This window comes from Asterias rubens, chromosome 7 (assembly GCF_902459465.1).
Source record: "Asterias rubens chromosome 7, eAstRub1.3, whole genome shotgun sequence".
Classification (NCBI taxonomy): Eukaryota; Metazoa; Echinodermata; class Asteroidea; order Forcipulatida; family Asteriidae; genus Asterias; species Asterias rubens.
In genome coordinates, this window is record NC_047068.1 from 73,604 (window position 1) to 101,449 (window position 27,846).

Genomic DNA, 27,846 nt, shown 5'->3' on the forward strand with positions numbered 1-27,846 from the left:
AAAGAACAAAAATCGATGAATACAAAATTGGCCCAGAACACGGGTGAACGGAGATTTTTTTCCCCCCGATTTCCATACCAAAGGGCCGTTCCTCGGTTCAATAATGTTATACAAAGAAGACTGGCACACCTTGTGGTGAAAGTTCCCCGATGAAAGTGGGCAGCCCTGGACTGATTGGTTAGGAGCAAGCCAACGGTTTGGTATCGGCCGGAAAGTTGGGATTTGTATTCTGTTACACCCCTGCACCCGCCACTCTGCCTTGCATATTCGTTTGGACGGGTGGTATCTTATCTGGTTGGCTCGGGATAGTTGATAAGGGCGAGGATATTTAGGATACTTTGTTGTCCGCCCGGCTCATAAAGTTTGCATCAACTGCTGCCGTCAAAATGATGCGACAAATCCTTCTTACCGCTTTGGTTGCACTGTACTGTGCTACCTCTGCCTATGCTCAGGGTAAGACTCATTTTTAATCTCTTTTTATATTATTTATTTCATCGAGATTTTTTATTTTTTTTATTTTAGATTTTATTGATAGTATTTTCTATTTTTATTTTATTTATTTTTTTTGGGGGAGGGGCGTTTTTTGTTTAGACTTTATTTTCAGATTGATAATAGGTACAACAAAAAAGGTGTTTGATGTGTTCATGTTAAATACAGTATCATATCAAGTAGTGATAAGTTTTCATTCATCACGTTGTGGTGTAAAAAGTATTGATGTGTGAACTTTTGAATTCAATGTGGGTTTTTTATCCGTAATGTCTGCAGTTTGGTGGATGTCAAAAGATTCGATCAAAGGAGAAAAGAAGTTACACCTGTGCTAACTTTATGAGTTTATGATTCATAGCGCAAAAACTTGATCTAACATAGCATGCGGATAAAGCAAATTTCAATTTATAAATTGTCATGTACAGATTTTTTACACAGTAGCTTGTTTGTAATTCATTACTTGTTTAATTATACATTTGATTTTTAGCATCACATTCGATGCATAATAGGGTCCCAAGCTCTACCGCGCGTATTAAACCGCACGCTCCCGCTTTCCCACACATTCCAATAAAATTTGTCTTTTGAAAAATAATTATCTAGAATTTGTTGGCCACACCATGGCCTGTTGCAAACGCATAAAAGCAATCCTCGGCACTCCTTCGTTTCAATACAACTATAGAATAATCCTCAAACTGTGTACCCATTGTTTGGGGTCATGGACGTAACCTTCCCCGTTTCTTTACAAAGCGCTAAGACGCTGATTATAATTTTGTTTTCCCCCGGGGCACGTGTGTGAAAAGTTTGACACTGTTAGTTAAAGTAGGCCAGTGATTGGCCCAAGCTCCTCCTACTTTTTAATTTGCATAAGAATGTAGACGATCTGATTGGTTCTGGTTGGCACGGAAGACCCCACGCGTTGAGGGCCCCCATGAAGCTCTCAGAGAAAGACAATGGGCCCTTTTCGAAACCACGGCTTCGTCGGCTTCAGACTCGGATCAGGCTAGCTTGGCCCCGCGGTTGTTTTGACATTATCGCACGTGCTTTGTGTCTGCGCTTATATCCAATAGTGTCCAGTGTATTTAAAGCAACACTTAAACTGTAGCTATCACTCTTGTTTTACTGCGACAGTTAATTTTGTGCTCCCCATTTTCTGGTATAAATCCAAGTCTCTTGTAATAAGGCGTTGCCCACCATTATTCATTCAACCACTATCACACACGGTATACGCCCACGGGTTGAGTTTGAACCATATTATTGTATGGCCTGTTTGAGGGAAGTTTGAACCATTATCACAAGTCTTTAGTCATCACCCGAAGAGTTTGCTTAACACGTGCCCTCGGGTTATTTATGACCTTTGACATCTCGTCTGTGAGTCTGAATTGCGGATAATAATCTTTGAAAAAAGTAAATCTATTCGTCTGAGAGACGGATTAATGCATTCACTAAACTAATGAAAGGACTCTACTGCATACACGCACGCACTAAGGGCAACAGACAAAAAGTTCACGAAACTTTCAGAATTATTTCGCAATTGTTTGGAGTTGGTTTTGTTATCTTAGTGATATTTTAATTTTGGTCTGCATTATGTGCAATATGCTGACGGGCGTAGAGAACCGTCAACGGCAATAACATTTATTTTATGCAAAAAGACTTATGTGATTTCAAGATTTAAAACGTTGGAACAAAGACAATTCGCGAGTACTGGGCTTCAAATTTAGTTATTTTGTTGGTGAATGCTGGTGTATAGTCCCAACCCCCTTATAAATACGGCAGATTTTTTTTCAAGACCCAAGCTTTGACACTTTTCCAACCAGCCAAACCAAGGTGAACAAAGATTGAGGAATTTTACCAAAAGTGTTTTCCTCATAAGTAAATTTTGTTTTAATTTATTTGCTTACACAATCAATAAAGATAGGGCCTATACTTTTAAGCATAATAAAATACGACGGTCATTCTGGGGTCATCGCTATATTTTAACAAGAAAAATCTTAAAAGGGTTGGGAGAAGCAAAATAGAACTTTGACAAGCAGCTTCTGCGGCCGCACGAGTTTGCAAACAAAGGCACTGCCCATTGGAATTAGTTCTCTTTGCGACGTGCACGTATGCCTACGTAGGTGTTCGCAGTCAGTGACATTTTAAAAACAACATGAAAGTACAAAACACCCGTTCTTGAACTTTAGTGCGCCTGGAACATTTGGGGCTGTCACGTGATATACTTTACATTCAATTTTTGATAACTTTGGCAGTAGACCACGGGACCTGCAATGACGTCACATATTATTGTTACAAAAGAACCACAAGAAAGCTTCCTTTGCGGGCATGCATTTGTTGTACACCCATAGAGCACGCACCCAGCTCAAAATGATTAAATCTGACTATGACAATATTGCTCCGTGAGATTTTCTATCGAACTTATAAAGCATGTCACATCTCTATAAGAAAGGCGGACAGGGAACGGCTAAATCACTCGTTTTGCAAACAAAGGTCACATGACCTTAGGTAAACAACATTGAGCTACATAGGTCTTTGGTTAACACGCACAATCAGTTTGGCAAACCTTTTGAAATTAAAATTGTAACAAAACGCACAGACGAAAGTGCCGTAATTTTTTGTTTATATTATTAGGCCCTCTTAAGGAAACAAAAGTTAAATCTAAGTCTGAAGTTACCCCTTGGTGGCGCTGTTTGCCCTCGTGCTAAACTTTATAGACCTTTTCGCAAATACCATTGCGCAAGCGCAAACTGTCGAATGAGGTGCATGCTGGTCTAGCTAGTACCCAAATTTGATAGTTAGGTAGACCAGCATGCACTTCATTCCACGTCTGTTGTGCGCGTACCGAGTATTTGCGATAAGGTCTACAACATAACAAAACCGAAGACGATAACTTCTCAAACAAGATTTCAGAAGAAAGAACTACACCGTAAACCTGTTCCGTCAGTGACCACGTACTTAAGCCAGTAGTCAGTACCTAACACTAGCTACGCAGACTGCAATGCCTCCATGCTGGCATTTTGTCCTCAATTCGTTAGTAAAAACTTCAATTTCAGCGTGCATTTTTGTACGTTCCATCCGAAAAGTACGGTTGCATACTGCGTAAAACATCACTGTGTGCACATGTCCTTAGCAATGCAGCCGCATTGATTCTACTGTTTAGTCACAATACATTCGGCATCTGCATGTCTCAAAAAAGCTGTACAGAACGCACATAGTCACTGTTAAATCCAAACAGGCCGAACCAAAAGAAGCGGGTGAAATTTCACAATAATAAGAACTTGTATTGTAATGTATGTCAATCAAAGCTTTATTTGTTTTGAAAGTTGTATCCTCCATCAAAATGACAAAGATCTATCTGGATGTTATAAAACAAATAATGCAAATATTTTTCATTTGTGAAATAGTGCGAATATTTTCATTCATTGAAAGATGGAGTGTTCAGGTCTGCCTGTCATGCTCGTTTTTTCTTCCTCCATTGTTAAGTAGTACATTCCATCTTTCAACTCATGAACATAATATTCGCACCATTGCACTCATAAACATTCATTGTCATTCAACTCTCTTTGGGCTTTGCAACAAGGAACAACAACAAAAGCGATTCCAGTAGGAGGACACTAGAGTGAAAACTTACTTTTCCTCATTGTATCAATAACTGTTGTACAAGACCGCTGAAACTTAAAGAGTAAATTCAAATTTCGCTCCAAGTATTCTTAGAATACGGAATACTTTTGCTTTAGAAGTTTAGGCTAGGTACTTTTGGTAGAACACAAACTACAATGTCCACAGATTTACATCTAACTGGTATCAATGTTTTCTGTGCTAAGACTGAGACAAACAAAATAATAACAAATAATAATATTAAAAATTTATATTGCGCCCCTTACATACAAAATGATCAGAGGCGCAGAACACATGTTAAAAAGCACAGAGTGGAAGAAAAAGAAAAAGAAAAAAGACTGGTCACCAGGCCAGTGCCCAAACAAATGAATGGGGATACGTCTGTCCCGCCAACAGAAAACTAATTAGTTAGTTATTACATGGGCCGCTGGCATCGGTAATGTTTCATGGCCTTTTCAGGAGACAGACGCCTCTAACCCTGTCTATGCTAAAATTCTAAACTAACTGGCAAGGTGACCATAGAAGAAGACATTAAAAAGCTAAAAAGCGCTTTTAAAAAGATAGGTTTTTATATTACATTTAAAAGAGATGAGTTTCTGTTCGCTACGTATGTGAAGCGGTAGCGCATTCCAAAGCTTAGGGGCTGCCACAGAAAAAGCCATATCACCAAATGTAGTCAACATTTTACCAGAAGGATAATCCAAGAAAATACCATTATTCCCTGACCTAAGTTTATAAGAAGATACTTTCCGGATGGAAACAAGACCCTGTATGTACTTAGGAGAAAGACCATGAAGAGCTTTAAATTTGTGTCATGGTTTCCTACTGTACTAATTTCTCAAAAACTACAGCACCTCAGCAAGTACATTTAAAGGAAACTCTCTACTATCTTCATCTTTAAACTTTGCAAGTTTAATGTAGTCTGTGTACATTGTGGTTTGTGTTACAAAAAGTACCCAAACCCTTCAATGAATAAAAATTGGTAAGAAACAAAAATCGTGAAGATCACATATTTACACGGTCTAATGATGATAGTAGAAAACATCCCCTGAAATATTTCTGTCTTTAAATGCCATTTTGATGAGAAATAAATATAGATAATTTTGCGTTTGGAGTTTACCGCTCAGTGAGCGGTTTTATTTATTTTTTGATTTGCGTCGATGAAATGCAAAATTTGTAATTGGTTTTTCACTATTCTCTCGTGACCCAGATGGCCGAACTTCTACAGGTTTGTCAGTTTATGTAAGATGGTGGATTACATAGAGTGCTTACACTGCCAGTTGTTAGCAACAACCAATCGACTGTTTTGTTAGCAACAACCAATTATGCAATGTTCCTTACACTTTTCTTGTATTTTCAATGTTCATAATACTGCTCTATTTATTTTTGTTTATTGTTATTAATTTTTCTTCTTTGACAGATTGTTCAACCAACCCGTGCCAGAATGGAGCAGAATGTCAGAATTCCGGCTCTGGCTACATCTGTCTGTGCCCCGACGCCGGTCCATTCTACTATCATGGACAGGACTGTGAATTGCCGTTATGTACGTAAAGATTCTTAAAGTATAGACTTTATAGACCTTTTCGCAAATACTCGGGTGCGCGCGTAAAGCTTGGATTTAGGTGCATTGTGGTCTAGGTGATCGAACTTGATCCATAGCTATCCCACTCATCCATTAGTTTGCGCTTGCGCATCAGTATTTGCGAAAAGGTATTATAAATGCACATGACGTCATTTAAGTAGGGCGCCCTCGTCTAGAGGTCAAAAGAAGGTCACCCATTGGTCCACACTGCGCGTGCATAGATGTTCGTTTGCCATTGTTGCATCATCGTTTGACCTCTAAGATGGCGACATTATGACGTCTATTATATAGGAATAGTGACGGTAGTAGCTCATATTGTAGATATTATTCATTGATCTGTATCGAAGCTACCCGGCAAAACATCCTAACTCTTTCAACCCCTGCTTTGTTTTTGCGCTTTGAACCTAAAATGCCACCCATTTGTGTTTTTTTTTTTTTTTTTTCAAAACTATTTGCATAGCCTTTTAAATAAATTTTCTCAAACATTTCTGATAAGCCAATCATGCATCTAAAGTAAACACTTGTATAAGTTATCACACAAGCGCGAATGGAATACGGAAAAATATATAGCGCTTCTGCGGCCGAGTTGGATATGGGACGCAGACATGCTATATTTTCCGTATTTCCATGAGCGTGCATGTGATACAGTATTTATCTTCAAGCAAACTTGGCGTGTGACCACAGAACACACAAGACGCAGGTAGTGATATTAACCGTGCAATATAGGTTTTTATCACCACTCCATTCTGCGAATCTGATTAGAGGATTAGCCTGTACATGAAGATAATTACTATTGTGATTTAGGGAATAACAGTGCTAGAACCCGGTCTTCACTGCGTGGTAATGACTGGGTTGGTGGCTGGCGCTGTTAACGGACCCAGCCGGAGGCGAGGTCCGTTAACAGCGCCAGCCACCAACCAAGGTCATTACCATGCAGTGAAGACCGGGTCCTAACACAGTTATTTCCATTAATAAATACCTTTTTTTGGCGAATTAAGCGGCTAAAATTGTCCAAATTTAGTGACTTTTCTCTTGTCGATACTTCCAGACATGTTCAGGGGCCATAATTGAGCTTTTTATGGTTCCCATCTCCTTCGTGCGTTAATCACATTACTGATCTTTGAGACCAGTGACTCTTTTAAATAATGGTGTGTTCAGCGCCTTCACTGGGGTCAAAGGAGTTAAGTTAATATTCTTTTTGAGTAATAACCAAACGTGTACCTTCTCTTTAAGATGTTATTTGTTCTCATGTAAAAAGAATGTTTATATGTGGTTTTTCTTTACAGTTCGTAACTGTGGTGGAACATTTACCGAATCCAGCGGTGTGATCGAATCCCCCAACTACCCCGGTCTCTACACCAATCGCGCTCTGTGCGCTTATTTTGTCAAAATTGCCAATGCCCAACAAATTACCTTTACCTTCAACTTCTTCGACACGGAAGAATTTAAGGACATCCTAGAAGGAACAGTCGGAGCTAATGCCGATGGTCCCTTTGAGATGAGTTGGGAGGGCAACCTAACAACGCTGGGTATGACCCCGCCGCCTTTCGATGTAACGACCGACCAGTACGTTTTCTTTTTCTCCACCGACAGAAACATCCTAATGAGAGGATTTCAAATAGAGTACTCGAGTGGTAAGTCAAACAGTCGACTGGAATACGGGAAAGCTCAATTTGGGCCACAAAAACTTAATAATAATAATTAACCATTAAACATGTCCCTAAGCGCTCTTGAGAAAAACACAACAGAAAACAAATATAAGATGTACTGGGTAACAAACAAAATGGATGAATTAAATGTTAAATAAATGTTTAAAGCAATTTTAAACTTAACAATGGAGTCAATGTTTTTTAGATGTTGAGGCAGTGTGAGCAAAGCTGCGTTCACCATAATGACTTGGTCATCACTGGTGAAATAACAAACAACTTTTTCTTATAAGAGCGAAGGAAGTGTGGAAGTATCCTACGCTTCTAGAGAGTGATTGTGTAAACATTAAATAGACCCTTCACATTAAATATGCTAATTATATTCCAGCTTGCGTACATCAGACGCGCAATCGCTTCTGCGTCACGCGCAGCTATTAGACGCATACAAAACAGCGCAATGTTTCCCATAATTTATTTTAATCACGATATATCGCCGACAATATATCGCGACATTCGATATAATCGCGATTAATTAAATTTGACATCATTTTTCAAATACCCAGTGAAAGTTGTAGAAGAGACAGTTATAGCATAAGAGATATATAGCGATATATCGATATTTCGATTAAAACCAAATCGATCCGATATCGAAATGGTTTCCAAATAAGTATCGCGACATTCGATAATATCGTGGTATTGCCCGAGCTTATCTGGGGCTGCAATCACTCTCTGCAAGTTGCGAGCCTGTGATCATGGTGATATCATGGTGTCATGGTCAAATCTGAATCTTTTTAGTGCACACAGGGGAAAACAATTTTCACTATTTTCTTGTAATCTGTGATGAAATAAATCAATTGAATTGAATTGAATTGAATTGAATTGATATGGTGCCAACTTCAAGCCCTTAAAACAGCCCTATGAAACCAGGGGCCATTTTCACAAAGAGCTGGTATCCTGCTAAAGAGCTGGTATCCTGCTCACTTCCTAAGGTCTTAACTGCAAATTAATCTCAGAGCTGAACTGCAAATCAATTGTAGCGGCTTAGTTAAGTGTGATATCACAATACACATCACTATGGCGATGTTGACAACTTTATCTTACGATGAATCTTAGAGAAATCCAGCCCATGCCTTTTTACATCCGTGCGTCATCCAGAGATGATACTGACTTATTTTTACATTTGTTGCACACAGACGGAGACGACTGTTCAAGCAATCCTTGCCAGAACCAGGGCACATGTACAGATCAGTTGAACGCCTACTTATGTTCCTGCGTTCCAGGTTTCACTGGCGTCAACTGTGAAACAGGTAAACTCTTTACTTCATAATAATAACAACAAAATGCATTTCTGTAGCGCCTAAAGGCTGGTTTATAGTCGGTCGCGCGATGGAAATTTTGACGCGTGACACAGTTTATAGTCATCGCTGGGGCCTAAAAACTGTATCTTTTTTTGATCGCGCGTCAAGATTTCCATCGCCCGACCATCGTGCGACCGACTATAAACCGACCTTAACACCTCCAGAAGAAAGTCTCTAAATGCTCAGAGGAACAAAAGAATAATTGTGTATACAATGAATTTAACAGATATGTTTTGAGAAGAGTCTTGAAACTTGAGATAGTGGTAGCTTGTTTAATGTGTCGAGGGAGATTGTTCCATAAATGAGGTGCAGCAAACTGAAAACTACATTGACCATATATTTTTTGGGGCAATGTTTGGGATAACAAGGGTGTCTTTGTTAGCAGGACGGAGGTTTCTAGTTGCAGTGTATGGACTGAGTAGATCTTTCAGGTATAAGTTGGTCGACTTTCACGACTGCCGTGAAACCTGTGTTCCTGGTTTGACTAGCTGCGTATTGTGCCACAGCACCTTGTAAACCATCACACATTGCTTCAAAAGAATAGGTCTCATACTTCAAATCGTAGCTCCACATACACGCACCTTGCAGGAAAAACTACTGTGTGCTTTGATATGCCCCTAGGGGTGTGATAAAGCGCTATATCTTCTTATCTTATCGTGTCCACACACTAGATGTTGTATTTCAGCCAGAACTGAACACAGTTCCTAGCAATATCATTGTACTACGCAAGGTCTTCAGTTCTGCATTCTTGCTCCAGTAGGGGGGATCTCAGGAGGTGATCCTTAGTTTGTGGCTCTGTCTTACATATGCACGTCACGTCTTCAGAGTCTAGGTATCCCCACTTCTTGAGAGACGACTCGCATCTTCCAGTTGATGTTCTAAGCGCTATTTAAGAACCGAGTATTAATATTATTATTATTATTATTAACAAACTCAACCTCCTTTCAGATATTAACGAGTGTGCCAGTGCTCCTTGTATTAATGGTGGTACCTGCCTTGATGAAATCAATCGATATACGTGCAACTGTCTTGCGGGATACACTGGAAGCAACTGTCAAATTAGTGAGTATAATTTTCATAACTTCTCAACTTTTGTGGTGTGTAGGCTCTTTGATTAGTTCCTCAGATTCTTTAATTTGTAAAGCACATTGGGGTCCATGGAAAGATACTAATGAGAATTTATAGAGTACTGATTGTTCAGGATCAAGACCAAAATGAGTACGTTAATTTTGTTTTTATGGAAGTGTCGTGGCCGAGCGGTTAAGAGCAACAACTTCAAACTCTGGTGTTTCTGATCAGCAGAGTGTAGGTTCCAATCCCCAGTCGTGACACTTGTGTCCCTGAGCAAGACACTTTCCCGTCGGATGGGATGTACAGAAAGACACTTTACCTTCGGTTGGGATGTAAAACCGTTGGTCCCATGTGTTGTGTAACGCATGTAAAAAAAAATAGTGCACTTATCGAAAAGAGAAGGGGTTCGCCCCGGTGTTCCTGGCTGAATTGGCAGCATATTGCGCCACAGCACCTCGTAAATCATTACATAGTGCTTAAGGATTAGGTCTTATATCTCAAACTTCGTCCACCTCCTTGCAGTAATAATACCTGGGGCTTTGTATCCTTTGGCAAAAGGCGCGTTATTAATACGGTTATTATTATTATTATTATTTCATTTTATCACAGCATGCAAAAGAAATATCTCATTTTCCTTTGTGCCGGTAACTCCTCGAGCTGGGCTAGGTCCCGTAGCCTTAGATCTCAAGGGTCTTTCTCAGGTCCTCGCTGTTCCCAAAAGCGCTGCCTTTATTATTATTATTATTATTATTATTGTTTAAACCAAAATGTTTTTGTCTCCACTTTGATCAGATATAAATGAGTGTGCCTCTACGCCCTGTTTGAATGGCGGTGTCTGTGTGGATGGTGTCAACCAGTATTTCTGCCAGTGTCTTGCCGGCTGGACTGGTCAAAGGTGTTCCATCAGTAAGTTTTACAGGCCTCCTTTCCCCCTGTTTAGATTTTTTACTTTGTTTAAAGACACTGTACACCATTGATAATAGTCAAATAACAGTCTTCTCACTTAATCTCAACGTATGCACAAAATAACCAACCTGTGAAAATTTGAACTCAATTGGTCGTCGAAGTTGCGAGATAAGTTGTGTGCTTTCAGATGCTTGATTTCGGGACCTCAAAATCTAATTCTGAGGTCTCAAAATCATATTCGTGGAAAATTACTTCTTTCACTTCTGAGGGAGCCGTTTCTCACAATGTTTTATACTGTCAACAGCTCTCCATTACTCAATACCATGTAAGGTTTTATGCTAATAACTATTTTAAGTAATTACCAAAGGTGTCCACTGCCTTTAAAGACAGGGTTTGATTTTAAACCGGCCTCTAAACGTCTCTTGTGTTTTTCTCTCTTTAGACATCGACGAGTGTGCGTCAACTCCATGTGAAAACGCAGGCACATGCGTAGATCTCACCAATGCGTTTATATGTACTTGTGTGCTTGGCTATGCCGGCGATCGATGCCAGATAAGTAAGTATACCCACGCCTTGATTTTTTCAGAGGTAAATAAGTTGTACAGAAACAGACAGAATGTTTTATGAAAATGGATTTATTTTGATGTCATTTGCGTTCGCATGAATCGTGATCAATAGTACAGCATTAAAAAAATTATTGATTTATTATTTTGTATTGGTGACTTTGATTTGATCGCGGAAAATTTGCATTTAGTCACGCTGATTTCAGACAGAAATATTTCTTTGGATGAATTCTACTGTCGTCAATAGACTGTGTAAGTTTTATATAAATCTTTGATCTTAGACAAAAGAATTTCTTACCAATTCTAGGGTCGATTTCACAAAGAGTTAGGACTAGTCCTAACTTATGACTGTAGTCCTTGGAGATACTGAAAACATATGGCTAGTCCTAAGTTAGGACGAGTTAGGACGAGTAACCTAACTCGAGTTTAGACTAGTCTTAACTCTTTGTGAAATCCACCCTGTAATGTTTTTTTTAACCCTTTCTTTGCTGCAGATATCAATGAATGTGGGAGTAGTCCCTGTCAAAATGGTGGACAGTGTGTTGATGGGATCAACGAGTACACTTGTAACTGTCTAGCAGGGTTCACAAGTCCAATTTGCGAAATAAGTAAGTGTTATATATTTTAATTTCAAGTGCAAGTCGCCAGACACTTAAGGCCGAATGGCCACTTCAAGGTGTGGGCTACAATTATTTTATTCCAGAGGGCATTGTCACCTACATGTACTCCTAGGGCTGAAACAGGGTTACCCCCTTTACCGTCCGTATGGATGTAGGCTTGGGTATCATCAGTCCGAAGCCTTGATAAGGGAATCAATGTGTGGTGAAGAGGTTTTCAACTAGTGGTTTTATCCCAACGAGGCCTGGTTCTTGATGTACCTTCCCTTTAAGGCCACTTCAAGGTGTGGGCTACAATTATTTTTTTCCCATAGGCCGTTGACGCCTACTCCTAGGGCTGAAACAGGGTTACCCCCTTCACAGTCCGTATGGATGTAGGCTTGGGTATCATCAGTCCGAAGCCTTGCCGGTAGGGCAGAAAGCACTACCTCCCCAATTTTACGTGGCAAAGGTCACGACCGGGATTCGAACCCACACTCTGCTGATCAAACACCAGGGCTTGAAACCGGTGCTCTTAACCGCTTGGCCACGACACGACACAAATGTCAGCCTTGATATGATTTAACACCCCTTTCAGACCAGAGGCACGCCAGAGTTGCGCCGAACCAAATAGATTAGAAAAGACGCTAGGTCGACCCGAATAAATTGGGCCAAAATGCTGGAACCGTCTTCCTAAATCTGTTCAATAAATATTCTGAGCTCTTTCGAATCTCATTTGAAAACTCGCCTACCCCTCGTTTGTATTATTGATAACTGCATTGTTCAAAAAAGAAAAACGGAAATTCCATCTTTTATATTCATTGTTATTGTTTGTGTAATTTGTTGTTTTGTACTTTTTATCGATTTTGTTTTTGCGTTTTTAAGTGCTTTTAATCATACTATTATTCTTCTTATAATACATTATTACACAAATAGATATTAACGAGTGTGCCAGCAACCCATGTTTAAACGGTGGCAACTGCGTTGATGGGGTTAACATGTTCTCCTGTTCGTGCCTAGCGGGGTACACTGGGGTCTTTTGCCAATTTGGTAAGTATTATTAATACAAATCAATTTAATTCATTTTTATTTGGTCCTACCATGGAGGAAAATTACAATTCGCAAAATAGTTACACACAACTATAATAGTAACTATAATGATAATAATTTATTGAACTTATATTGCGCTCTCTCCAGGACCAGCCTGTTTGAGAGCGCATAACAAAAACACAATACCAGTAAGAAAATTATGGAAACTAATCCATCTGAAATCAATCAAAATGTGTAAATTACAGCAAAAATCCATAAAAAGTTAACAGTTACTGTTAAAAGGCATAATAAAGTAAGAAACTCTGTAAAAACTTATCTGGTTTCCGACGTCCGTGAGCTCTGTACGTGTGTTGCTTTTTTTATGACAGACAGTTTTCGGATATGCATTCATGTGCGTAATATGCATCCACATGGGCTAAAATGGCATGATCGATCACCCCTGGGAACAAGGTTGTGGGCTAACCCGCACAAACAGATCCGAAAACAACAGGTTACAAACAGCTCCAGCTGGTCATTATCAACCGTTTAAACCCCCCCCATTATCAAATTGCCTCAGCCTGTAAGTTTAGTCCGATCTTGTATCTGCATATAATAATGATAATAATAAATACAACATTTATGGAGCGTTCAATACGGAAGTTTGTAAGCGCTGTAACCAGATTGACAAAGTAGATGGGTTTAAGCATTGATTTAAAAATGTCCAATGAAGGAGCTGCTTGAATGTGGATGGGTACATGTAGCTTCTTCCGTAGTAAATAAAATAATAACAAAGTGTTAAGAGCTATGACTGAAAAGGCGCGATCGCATTGGCTTGTCATGGTACAGGGTCCCAGGGAAAATTGGAAAAGCTGGAAATGAGCTGAAATAAGTTTATAATTGGTTTAATTAATTGTGTTTTTCCTTTGGCCCTGTCCAACAGAGATCAACGAGTGTAGCAGTTCACCTTGTCTGAATGGCGGCACCTGTAGGGATGAAGTCAATCGCTATGTGTGCTCTTGTCTCGCCGGATATACCGGAGTCAGATGTGAAATCAGTAAGTTTCAAATTCATCAGCACCAAAAGATTCCCATTTCCAGTTGCTTAACCTTGTTACATGTAGATGGTCTGCTGCCGATTTCATCAAACTCTTCCTAACTTAAGACTAATCTTAGGACTTAGGACGAGTCCCAACCCTGCACTGTAGCATGCAGACTTTAAGATTCATCCTAAGTTAGGACGAGTTACTCGTCCTAAGAGAGGTAGGATTAATCTTAGCGTTTCGTGAAATCGGCTGCAGGGCTTGCCTTTAACACTAGTCCGGCGTACATTGTCAAGTACAAACTGCTATGGGTTTTTCATTCATTCATTTCTTTTATTTTTACCACACACATAGAAAAGTGATATAATTTACATTATATTATAATGATTAAAGGCAGTAGACACTATTGGTAATTACTCCAAATAATTTTTTGCATAAAAACTTACTTGGTAACGAGTAATGGGGAGAAGTTGATGGTATAAAACATTGTGAGAAACGGCTCCCTCTGAAGTAACGTAGTTCTTGAGAAAGAATTTGATTTTGAGACCTCAGATTTAGAACTTGAGGTCTCAAAATCAAGCATCACAAAGCACACAACTTCGTGTGACAAGGGTGTTCTGGATAGGAAGAAACTATAATTAAATAGTAAACTTACGGGTACATCCATGTGTGAAGCTCTTTAGTCATGTTAGTGTGTGTGTGGGTTTGTATGCACATTTAAACCTGGGGCGTATAACAGAAGGGACGATAGGTCCACGGTTGCTATCACAAAGAAAAGCGTTATGGTCCTCGGTTGCTTTCACAAAGAGGGTCCACGATTGCAGGTGTTTACACACTTGTGTGTGTGCTCATGTCTACTATTGATAACCGAGGACTTACACAAACGGGATCCGGGAATAAAGTCACAGCTGGGACAGTTACTAGGTAGATTTTGTGTACAAAACCAATGGGGACGTCTGAAAAATAAACTATGTCCAAACAATGGGAGAACAAAGAGAAATCCTCGGTCTACACCATAAACAAACATGTGTGAGTGAATGCTCTGAGAACAGCCGGTTTAGTCTTGACGTTTTTTAACAGTATACTCTGCTCGTCTTAAGGAGAATTCTGATTTTTGTTTCCCCCCCCAGACATCAATGAGTGTGCTAGCAACCCATGCCAGAACGGTGGAGCCTGTGTTGATGGAGTGAATAGATTCGACTGTACTTGTCTTCCTGGTTGGGAGGGAACCTTCTGCGAACAAAGTGAGTACAATTTTTAAGCCTTAAAACAAAATTATTATTATTGTTATTTATTATTTTTTTTCCCCAAATTTATCTATAATCATTGCCATTAGACCTTTTGACAAAGTGAGTATATTTTCAGTCATCATTCTTAGCTTTAAAAAACAAATTATTCTACTATTTTTTATTTGTTTTTGTTCTCAATTTATTTTGTTCTCAATTTATTTATCATGCCTCCATCTTGTTGTTTTCCCATTCAAAAACAATTTTTCTTGAAACTGAGGCTGTATCCGAATAGATGGATTGCAATATGCGTCATCGACCGCCATCTTTGATGGGGATGTTGCAAAAGTGCATGAGAGTCAGGCGCAGCGCATACACGCTTGCATTTTTCATGTTTAAAATATATCAAAGATGGCGGGCAATGACGCGTATTGCAAACCATCTATTGGTGGTTGCAGCAATGGCTACGATCGTAGCTAAGGGTGTTGCTAAGAACACCCTATACCTCAACGCATGATGACATGAACATCTAGCCGTAGCCGTAGCTGTAGCCACCAATTCGAACCAGCCTGAGGCTTGGTGTTAAAAGTAGTCTGGCCCCTTATTTTTTTTAGTGAGAGTCAGTGTCCTTGCATAGGGAATACTAGACAAGGATGGTTTTCCAACATGTCTAAACATAGACCTTATCGCAAATACTCAGTACTCGCACAATACATGTGAAATGAGGTGCATGCTGGTCTAGCTAGCTATCAAATTTGATCACTAGCTAGACCAGCATGCACCTCATTTGACAGTTTGCGCTTGCGCAATGGTATTTGCTAATGGGTCTAAGATAAAGGTCTTCAATATAGACTGTTCTCAGTTGGTCTATTTATTGTTTGTTCGCTTCCCACAAAAACTTTTTTTGTTTTTCCCCCCAAACATTTTTTTACGTTTATCAAAACTTACTTTAGTTTAAAATATTGTTACAATCTCTTTGTGAATTTAAATAAAGTGATTTAGTCAACTTTATGTCCATTATACATGGGTGGGTTTTCCCCCTCTTAAACCGCAACCAGCCTTTAGCTTTTTGGTTTTATGTTAGTGTACATTTTCAGGTGAATAAACTTTGTTTCATAATCAAATTCCGTCAGCCTGTTAATTTAGGTTGATCTTGCATCTGTAATAGTAGAATTCATAACAACTTTTAGACACAAAATATTTGGAGGTACAATTCAACTGAGACTGAACGCACTCAAATGAGGGGACTGTGTGTCGTGTCGTTGAAATACATACAAGGAACTCGTTCAGAGAACTTGTGTTAATGGTGTTGGTTAAAGGGAACGTACACTGTTGGTGAATATTGGGAACAGAGTCCAATTTCATAAAGCTGTTAAGCCAAAAATACTGCTTAGTAGTTTTGTATGCTGAGCAAAAAGTTGGTGGGGCACCAGTCACAAAATGTAAACTTTATGTACTTTTGGCTGGTAAATAGTGTGCAAAAAAATATTTGTCTGTGCTTCTGTGCTAAGCAAGTTTTTAGGCTTCAGCCTTTTATTGTTTTTTTTTCTATCACTATTGATTTTTTTTAGAGATCTGAACAGAAAAAATATGAGTTTTATTGACACTTTTGCTCATGTTCATGATTTAAAGGTATTTTTGACTGGCAGGTTGCCACCGTCTCAGCAGTGTACATCTCTTTTGAATAATAAAGGAGACATTTACATGTAACGGTAGACTCATCGGTTTTCTTAAAAAGAGAGGTACAACAGTTGGTGAAGTTGTTAACATTATCCCAAAACAAATAGTTTTATCCAAAAATTTAGGAAGAAACTATAAATATAAGTATAATATGATTTGAGGCATTGTGGGGTACATGTATCAATATATATTTGATATAGAAAAGTTTGCGGTAACACCATGTAATAACAATCTCTAAATGAGTTGGGGTGGTTCTGAAAAGAACCGTCGGATTAACTCTATATTAAAATATATATTTGGTTTGTGGTAACAGTGTGTATCTACTTGCCAGGTAGAGTTTGTTTTTAGAGAACTGTCTTTCTTTATTCTATCTACGCAGAGTAGATTTATCGGATGTTCGAGAGACTTCTCAGTTCTGAAAAGAACTGTCCTGCTTTTTAACTACTACCTGGGCGGATGGTACATGTATAGAAAATTGGCTGGGACTACTGCTTTAGCTTGTAAGATCGTAATTTACTGTACTACCGTGGAGTCAATTCTTGAATTGGTCTCAATGTTTCGACTTGCTTGCACTAGTCATCGTCAGGAGACATTCTCAGTAGAATAAAGAAAGACAGTTTTTAAGAACAAACTCTACCTGGCCGTAGAAACACATATGGCGTTAACCACAAACCAAATATATTCAAATCAATAGTAAATTTGCGGGTACAACCATGTGTAAATCTCTTTTATGGGAGTGTTGGCTCTAAAAAGAGCAGTTGGGACCACACCGACTCTTTTCAGGTTTACACATGGTTTTTCCCGCAAATTTACTATTGATTTATAGTTTCTTCCTATTTATCCACACTATGCAAAGCTTCAAACAATACTCATCCAAACATTTGTTGACATGTCAAAGTTTGCTTTTTAAACAGATTTTAAACATATCAAAGTTTGTTGTGATACCTTCTTGTACCGTTCACGGCTAGCCAATGTTGTACCTTTTTCTCATCACTAATTTTAAGGTATTCATTTCATTTTCGATCGGCCCACAGTCCCTTCATTTACCGAGTGTTTATGAAACAGAAAGCAAGTTTTACTTTTGGACATTGGACACTCTTCAAGACTAAAGGCTGGTTGTCTCTTTTAACCAAGTAGATAGAAGTAAATGTAATAATAAATAATTAAATGCTGCCCTTTATTTGTTGAGTAGTAAGAGCAATCTACCCTTCTCTTATAACCTTGCGGTACCCGCTGCCAAAAAAAGGATTCAAACTGCCTCTAGCTACCGGGCAACCTTGGTAGTCTAGATGGTAAGACACTGCTCTAGAATTGCAAGGGTCATAGGTTCGAATCACTACCGAGTAACATGCCTGTTATATTTTTCACAGGACTCAGGAAAAGTACTGAGTATACAGTGCTACATGTATAACACACATCGGCATATGGTTAAAAAAATAATAATAATAATTCTCATTTTCATAAAACCCTGGTAAATCCTTCTTTAAGTTGCCCCGATGTCAGAAACCATCCATCAGCGAAAAAGGAAAAAGCCTTTTGGCCTGCAATTCTCATTTTTAAAATATATTCCTTAGGGATGTAGAGGGAGGCCATTGCCCCTGTTGCCCCTTGTTTCTGGCCTTGGTGCCCCTTCAAAGTTGTCAATAGACTTTAATATTGTCCAATAAAGGGGCCCTTTGCAAAATAAAAATAGACCTTGCCCCCTTTCACATATAAAATTCCAAGCCTAAAAATCAATGAAATATTTTGTCTAACGCTATGAAATCCTCTCTTTTGAACAACAGATGGAATTGGGTTCAGCAATATGACCAGTACATTATGCACCGGATTCAAATACTGAACCGCTAACACCCAACGTAGGTTTACTAGAATAGTCAGGTTCCCCCTCCCCTTTAGAGACTATAGTATCTTGGTCTAGATCCCTGTAGTAACACATGCAATGAATCAGGCACAGTTAACCTTTCAAAACTCTAAAACTCTAAACACTGTTTTTTAAAGCCATTATTGTGTTTTTTTTTTGGGGGGGGGTGAACAAAGACACAATGACTGGAAGGGGTTTGAGCCTTCAACCTCTGGATGAACCTGCCGGAACTCTACCATTTAAGCTAGCTTTAGCCCTAAGCTTTAGCACTAATGTTAGCAATCTCTCTATTTTGTTTTATTTGGGTTTGTTGCTTCACTTGTCAGAATTTAGTTTTCCCACGCCGTTAAAAGAATTACCTAAGGTCATATTGTTTCAGTTGAAGTGGTAGTGCCTCTGCTACTTCAGACTAAAAATTTCAGCGAACGCATGGAATTTCAATGATATTTTAAGCATCAATGTTGCATGAAATGAAGTTAAAATGACGAAGAATTCAAGAATCCCCTCATTTTTGGTCAGAAATTAGTTTGTCTTGTCACATAATTGCTCCTCTTCTACGGAGCCCAATGTATAAACTGACTTAAAAGCATTGTGTAATACAGGGATCATAGATAAGATTGGGGTTCATAGTATAAACATGGAGTTCTTCCTCCATGGTATAAATATTTTGTTAAGGAAATCCTTTTTAGCTCACTGAAAATACTTAAGTTATTAGCTGTTGCAAACAACTTACCAAACAAAGGGACCGATGGTATAAATGCAAAAAATAGTTAATGGCCTGACGTTTCGACCCTAGCAGAGTCTTTCTTGAAGGCTAAAAAAAAAAAAAAAAGTTTAGTTTGTGTTAGAAGCAGAAATATTTCCACTTTACTATTCCGAAGAGTTTTTTTTATTTATCTTGACCAGCTTTCAGTATTTAGATATAATAGATAAACAAAATTGTATTTTTTTTTTCGCAGGTGTTAAAATGCGTTCATTGCAAAGACATTGTTGAGAGATTTGCATGCATTGTACAATGAGCCGTTTTAGCCAACTTGAGTTAATTTAGACAGTTTGATGTAGGAATTACAGAAAATTACTCAAGGAGTCGAGGACTTGTTTATTATAATAAAAAAATTACTTCTTCAAAATAAAACGTTGTATGAAGTAGGTCTATATAAAATTACAAACTAACTAGCAAAAACACTTTTCAGAGATTTGTTCAGAGAATTTGATATTTGAATTATTTTTATTTATTTATTTTACCAATTTATACATATTTTGTATTTTTCTATTTTATTCTTGTTTTTGTGGGGTGGAAATTTAGCGCTTGTCTTTGACACAAATTAAGTTTAGATTAACTTCTTTTTAAACTAAATCTAAACAATTTAGTAAAATAATTAAGTCAGGTTAATTTTTTGAATAAAAATGTGTTTTGTACAGTGTAAATTACTGCACAAAAGATGTTTTTATCTGGCAAAAGGGAACACAACCATTAACAAATAAATTTAAATAGATCAGGATATTTTTTTTTTTTTTTTTAGTTTCGTCAAACCCGACTCCTATCGACCCAACCAACCCAAGTCCCCTTTTCTGCCTGTGTTCTGCTTTTCATTGTTCTCTTGATGATTCTGTTATCTCAAACCCTTGACCTCTCTCCTCATGCATATTCATTAAATTACTTCATGTTGTCCTGTCTTTGTCCACGAATGATTTTCTAACCTAACAAATGATCTTCTAACCTCTACTTATGTACTAACAATATCCCCATCTGGTGACAAATGTTGCCAAAATAAAAATGAAACCAGTATCACTTTTGCACATTTGACAAAGTAACACGTGAACTTGTTGTTCAAAGTTGCATTTCCATCTAAAAAGTATTCATAATAAATGGTAAACCTTTTTCCTCAAAAAGAGGTGATGTAAAGGCTATGCCATGTTTGTGTGGCAAGCTACATTTTGTTAGCCTAGTGCTATAAGGTCATTGATAACAATTTCATAATCATAAAGATCAAAAGACAATTATGTGAACAATTTGCGTCACTTTGAAAACAACAAATATTGTTTTACTTAATAAATAAATGTTTCATTTCCCAAAGCATCTTTTGAAGACTTTTTTTTAGCAATACAACCCTTTACTAGGTGCTCCAAATATGCAATAAGCAATTTGATGAAATCTTTACAAATTGCCTTGGCAGTGGACACTATTGGTAATTACTCAAAATAGTTATTAGCTCAACAACCTATTTGGCAACAAGTGATGGGGAGAGGTTGATAGTATAAAACATTGTGAAAAACGGCTACCTCAGAAGTAACGTAGTTTTCGAGAAAGAAGTAATTTTCCACGAATTTGATTTCGGACCTCGGGTTTAGAATTTGAGGTCTCGAAATCAAGCATCTGAAAGCACACAACTTCGTGTGACAAGAGTGTTTTTTCTTTCATAGTTATCTCGCAACTTCGATGACCAATTGAGCTCAAATGTTCACAGGTTTATTATTATGCGTATGTTGAGATACACCAAGTGAGAAGACTAGTCTTTGACAATTACCAATAGTGTCCAGTGTCTTTAATGGCTTTATAGTTCTGGGCAGACGATTGGTGTCTTGTACACATGTCTAATTTCAAACCAATCCCTTTTCAAGATGCTGATTTTGGGAGTTACACCTACTTATACAATTCAAACTGTCTTCAGTTCACTCCTGCACCCCTGAACAACCAAAATTTCAAATAAGTTTCACCATTAGCTCCCATTGTTAAACAAAATCCCTGCAACATTTTCATAATTCCTTCCCTCTTCATTCATATTAACTGATTTTTAGCCTTCATTTAACAGGAACATGTAATAATTTGTCTTTGTCTTTTGTCATTTCACCATATCATCATTATTGTTTTATTGATAACATGTACATTTATATCTCATTGTACATGATTTGAATATTATTTTGCATTTTTTAATACAATGTGCATTGATTGAATTTGCTTTGAAACATTTTCTGTGATAATATATTGAATATTTTTTGTTTATTATTTCTTTAGCCTATGACAGTAGCACAAGAAGAAATATATTTAAGTGACATTTTCTACCCACCACCCCCCCCCCCAAAAAAAAAAAGGAATACAAAAAATTGCAACTCTGCTTTGGTGACGCCATTTTGTTTCTCATCCTTTCGAACCAGTACTGTCAAAATGAGGCTGAAAGGGAAGCAGTCTGGTCCCTTGTGTACTAGGGGGTTATATACTAATTTCACTGATGAGTAGACAAGGAACTAGATTTAATAAGTATAATAATGGCACCTTTAAATGCCAGCAGCTAAAACATATTGTAGCCATGTCCTTCGTAGTTCAGCCTCCTAGCTACAAGAAAAGATAATGAACCTAAAAAAATAGTACTATTTTGATGTTATCAACCGGTAAATAAGCACACAACTTACGTTATACATCCCAAATGCGCTTGATAGGCCTTGTTTTTTATTATTATTATATTATTCATGAATATGCTTTTGCAATTCATTTTTTTTTTCAAGAAAAAATTGAAACAAAGCTCCAAAACCCACACTTTTCTTTTGTTATGAATTCAAAAAGTATTTGTGGGGGGAGGATTAAAACCATAGGGTGGTTTGGCAGAAATCATGAAGGTACGAAACAAACATAAACATGATTTACTTTTGCATCAGATATTATATATTTTAGAAATTCTGCGAACTAACTACATGTAACAACACTTCCTAACGAGACACTGAGAGTTTGTGAACAAACTCTCGCTGTTCGGTCTCCAGAAGTAAAAGCCTGGTGTGAAAAACAAAATTTGTAATAAATTATCAAAATTGCAAAAGTTGTCAAAACAACATGATAACCGCAATCATCATGACGTCATTTTGAGTTCAAGAAGTTAATATCATTGACTAACAATACACCAAGTTTCACCTCAGTCAAACTTTTGGTTTTGGCATACATACAGCTTTGAAAAGTGCACCCTTAAAGGGAAGGTACACGTTTGGTAATTACTCTTAACAAATATTAACTTAAAAACTGTCTTGGTAACGAGCATCGGAGAGCTGTTGATAAAATAATAAAAGACTTCTAGCTAGAAGTCTTTTAATCTTATCTGAAAGCACACAAATTCGTCCAACAAGGGTATTTTTTCTTTCATCATTTAAATACTGTGGTACGTTTTTTTAAACTCCTGGCTCCACCCCCCCCCCCCCCCCACCACCACGCACCTCCTTGATTGAGGAATGAAGTAATTTGGAATATTTTTTCTTGTTGTGCTACTGCAAACGCAGCCCATGGAGGAAGGATGTCTGACTTACAATCCATGATGCATTTATTTCTGATATTAATTTATGTTCCTCTTTCAAGTTGTATATATTATCTTAATTATGTATTCATTGTGTCTGTAATATGAATTTTACATTGTGTTCCTCACTAGTATGTATTGATCAAAATTTACATGTACGCTGATCATGATTTTGTGTTAAAATGTGAAGTTAATTTAACTGATGTCAGTCAAGTAATACAGGAACTACAACCTCTTTATGTTACATGGGCGAATTTTTTTGCGGAACAAAATTATTAATTTGTTTCTGAATTTTTTTTTTCTCTGAACAAAATGATTTGGTATTTGAGGCTAGTTCAAAAATGAAAGAAAGTACAAAGGTTTTGGCATGCCACGGACAAAGCAGAAAATACATGTAGCATGTGAAAAATGTGTACATGGTTGGTGGACATAAGACAATGTCAAGATCCCGACAATAATTCATTTTGTAGTTTTAAATTAATTACTGTTTGAAAAAAAGTTTGATTGATTCACTGAAATGAAAGCTAATGACACTCTTAAATCTATAAACAAAAAAATATTTAAAATTTAAATCTGAATTTTGGGATCGATCAGAAAAACAAGATTTGATCTTGTGTCTAAACTCAATATATTTGAAAACAGTGAAATTATCTAAACAATTTTCCAGTTTTTACTTTGGACTCCAATGAACAAAAGTTTAAACTTTTACAGATTTCATGTATATGTTGGGTCACATCATGTTTGATTGCTGGTTTTTGACAATTACCATGTGCTTTTAACAGGGTCTTGTCTATCCAACCCCACATGATATACTTTCTGTTCCTTTAATGATTTTGATGTGTTTTCTACCTTTTTACTTGTTCTTTTTGTATATATTACATTTGTATTTAATCCTTTGTTCTAACCATTCCAATTGATTGATACCAAGTTCCAGTTCCTATACAGCAGCCTGCTGTCGGATAGACTTAACAAAAATGTCTAACTTTCCGAGTGTTTTTAATTCCGTATTTACAAGATATCAACGAATGCCAAAGCAACCCTTGCCAGAATGGTGGCAATTGCCAGGACGGGATTAACCAATACACCTGTACGTGTCAGCCTGGCTGGACGGGGACAGTTTGTAGCATCAGTAAGTAGCAATTGAACCCATGTTAATTTGCGTGTTATGTTTTAATATTGCCTGTTTGTTTGTTTGTTTGTTTGTTTGTTTGTTTGTTTATTACTTTGTTTAGATGATCTTCCCATCAAGGGAACTCGGCAAACTCCCACACAAGGGATATAAACACCAAGCTGGCAATAACCAATCTCTCTCATACAAACATTGATTTAAACTGCTCTAGACCCATTTTCATACAGCTTCTTAAGCAGGAAAATCTTGCTTAAAGATTTTCTGCTAAGCAGAAGTGAGCAGGATACCAGTCACAAATTGCATTTGTGACAATGCCGTTTGGCTGGTAAGCATAATTTTGTTGTGCGTTGCTACTTTTTTTGTGCTGAAGCAGCTCTCCATGAAATTGGGCTTGAGTGTTTCTAATCAGCATAGCATCAAAGTGTCCTAATGGGTGGCACAGTTGGCTTGTGCGTAAAGCGCTAGCCTCTCACCAAGGTGACCCCGGTTCGATTCCCGGCCAGGGCCATACATGTATGTACATGTAGTTGAGTTGTGCATTGGTTCTCTGCTGTGCCACGAGGGTTTTCCAGACTATCCGGTTTTCCTCCCTCGGGAAAAATCAAACACTCTTCGATCTTGGCTGTGCTCCATGGTCATAAGGGGTTGATGTGGCTGTCAGCCAAAGGCGCCCTTGCATGCCAGCTTCTCAAACACGTTGTAGCCGCGTCCTTCGCAATTCAGCTCTTAGCTGCAAGTAATGATGATTAGCCCCCCAAATTGTTATTATTATTATTATTATTAAGTTCGGGTCCAAGTCGTGACAATTGTGTCCTTGAGCAAGATGCCACAGGGTTTCTTGTAAAACTAAGACATATCATGTAACATGCCCTAAACCAATGATTGGCAGAACTTTTGTAAAGGGTGTTATAACCTGGGTTAATAATGTCCGAAGCGCTTTGAGAAACCCTCGGGTTTGAAAAGCACTATATAAAAACTGGTTATTATTAATATTATTGTTATTATTATTATAAAACCTTGCAGCTAATGTCACACATGTTACATGTATATCAAATTCTATGCTTTATATTAACAAATGAATCAATGTACATTTGACTTGTGCAGATATCAATGAGTGTGCGTCCAACCCTTGTTTGAATGGCGGACAGTGTGCAGATCAGATCAATGGCTACATCTGTACTTGCTTACCGGGCTACAGCGGTAACCGCTGTCAGAATGGTAAGTTTTTTATTTTTTTTATTATTAAAAACCTTTGTCATTTTGTTTCCTTTTAGTTGTGTTTTGTTTCATGTTGTGGTTTACTTGGTTACAACCCCAATGTTCCCACAACTCTAGCCTTTTGTCAAGGCCTTCGTGGCTTTGGACAGCTTCGTAGAGCCGCGGTCCCAAGCGACTGGAACGGGAGACCACACACGCGATTGGCGAAGCCACGAGGGCCGTTTCCAGCTTATATTGCGGTTTTGTTGATTAAATATTCATAGAGTATGAAACGTGCATCAATGTATGCTGACCCGCTAACCCCCGTCGCTTCTGTTTGGTTTGGACTTTAGCCAACCTTTTGGGTAGCAAAAGTCAAGTTTGAAAGAACTCTCACAAACAAGTTGGAAAGGCCCTCATGGATTCGCCACTCGCGTGTCTTGTCTCCTGTTCCAGTCCGGGACCGCGACTCTATGAAGCTGTCCAAACCACGGAGGCCTTGCAAAAGACTACATTGTATGACAACTCTAGCTATGTTCCGACAACCCCTATGTTCCAACTCCCCTATGTTCGGACGTCCCTATATTAAGACAACCCTATGTTCAGACACCCCTATGTTCAGACATCTCTATGTTCAGACACCCAGACATCCCTATGTTCAGACACCCCTGTGTTCCAACTCCCCTGTGTTCCAACTCCCCTGTGTTCAGACATCCCTATGTTCATACACCCAGGCTACAAACTGTATGATCAGACACCCCTATGTTCAGACATCCCTATGTTCAGACACCCCTATGTTCAGACACCCCTATTTCAGACACCCCTATTTCAGACACCTCTGTTTCAGACACCCCTATTTCAGACTCGCCTATTTCAGACACCCCTATGGTACCCCATGTTCCAACACCCCTTTTGGGCAATACCTAGGCTTCTGTTTGTTCTAGTTGTATTTTGGTATTTCTGTAATGTTTTCGTAATTTTTTCAAGTATTTGAATATTGACGGTATTTGTTTTCAGATGACAATGAATGCCGAAGCCAGCCGTGTGCCAATGGTGGTACCTGTAACGACCTCACAAACCGATATACCTGTACTTGTGTGCCGGGCTACACTGGCACCAACTGTGAAATCAGTAAGTAGTAATAATAATAATAAAGATTGTAAAGCGCCTAATGCTAAACATCCATTGGCGGGACCATATTTCAAACCGGAACATACATGGCAATCTACCGCCACTATCCGAGACAGTAATGCAGAGACGTCTTCAGTTTGCTGGCCACTGTTTGCATACAGCTGATCAACCCTGGGTTGTGTATGATCAAATAGACCTTTATCACGGTGTGGCCATCTTGATTTTACGCCATTCCAACTCATTGTAACCAAACTGAGGTTGGACGAAATAATAGTCTGGTGCCATGCGCAATGAATGTTAGCATTCATTACTGTTATGGGAAACAAGGAACATGACCAAGGTGGTGACAGCGTGATAAAGGTCTATTAAGTTCACTGTTTGGAAGAGCGCTTACAAAGAGATAACAGGTGTGAGTTGTCAGATAAAAAATACGTTTTTGTTTTTAGCCCCTTTCTTTAATGGAGCTATCCCGTAGGCTGAAACTGCCTAGGTCACTCTGGTGTGGTTTGAACCCACTACCTCGGCCTTTCTACAGCAGATGTCGGAACCACTAGATCACCAAGCGTTGTTGGTGCCCTTGACTGCCCTATGCAATTAACTGCTTATCAATTCAGTTAGACAACCCATCAACGACAACGTAAACGCACTCACTCACTCACAAGGAAGTTTCCACATTTTTTGTGGCCAAGCTTGAAAGTTCTTGTAACTCCCATTCTTTTTTAATTCCGGGGTCATTAAACTTTCCCTTGAATCAGCATTCATAAATACCTCGCTAGACAGTTTCGCTTTTCCTATTGGTAGAGAGTGCGTCATGTTGGGGTGTGTAAATAAGGGAATCAATGTGTGGTGAAGAGGTTTTCAACTAGCATGACTATTGGTTTATTCCCAACGAGGCTTGGTTCTTGATAATTATCAAGAACCAGGCCTCGGCGGGTTTAAACCACTAATTGAAAGCTGATTCAACACACTTCGATTCCCATTCATAATTACCTTTTCGGTCAAAAACATCAACACTTTTTGGTCAAAAAGTAAAATAAATGCAAAAATTATAATCGTTCAATGATTTCTTTCAACACAACACCCCTCCAGCTATGAAATGGTAAAGCCCTCCGCCGCCCTCGGGTAAACAACTCCTTGAAGGGAATACTGTGCGCGTCGCGCGTATCGCGTGATGTGGCACAACTGTTTCAGCCATTGCTCTCGACCAATAGGAATGAAGAAACTAACTGTCTTATAAGAACAGGTGCAAGCTCGCATGTCACGCCCATGTTTCAACACTTTTTACTGTTCATAATCAAAGGTTTATACACACCCACGTGACGCGCTCTCCACCAATAGGAATAGCGAAACTGTCTGAGGTTTTTATGAATGGTTGATAATGACCGGCCGGAGCTGTTTATAACCGGTTGTTTTGGATACCTTTAGATGCATACTACGCGCATGAATGCATATCTGAA

The 27,846-nt window shown here is 38.4% G+C and overlaps 1 protein-coding gene across 2 annotated transcripts in view; it reads left to right on the plus strand.

Moving 5' to 3' along the window:
* The first annotated feature begins 204 nt into the window (after positions 1–204).
* The window catches only part of LOC117292309 (fibrillin-2-like), a 117,101-nt gene continuing 89,459 nt past the window's right edge, over positions 205–27,846 (plus strand). For both annotated transcript variants that reach the window (XM_033774330.1, XM_033774329.1), the window contains exons 1-14: positions 205–453; positions 5,519–5,641; positions 6,967–7,314; positions 8,520–8,633; positions 9,633–9,746; positions 10,548–10,661; positions 11,104–11,217; positions 11,719–11,832; positions 12,757–12,870; positions 13,790–13,903; positions 15,019–15,132; positions 23,948–24,061; positions 25,166–25,279; positions 26,276–26,389. In XM_033774330.1, the coding sequence (XP_033630221.1) occupies positions 387–453; positions 5,519–5,641; positions 6,967–7,314; positions 8,520–8,633; positions 9,633–9,746; positions 10,548–10,661; positions 11,104–11,217; positions 11,719–11,832; positions 12,757–12,870; positions 13,790–13,903; positions 15,019–15,132; positions 23,948–24,061; positions 25,166–25,279; positions 26,276–26,389 (1,792 nt within the window). In that variant the 5' untranslated portion in view covers positions 205–386. The remainder of the gene's footprint in view (positions 454–5,518; positions 5,642–6,966; positions 7,315–8,519; positions 8,634–9,632; positions 9,747–10,547; positions 10,662–11,103; positions 11,218–11,718; positions 11,833–12,756; positions 12,871–13,789; positions 13,904–15,018; positions 15,133–23,947; positions 24,062–25,165; positions 25,280–26,275; positions 26,390–27,846) is intronic.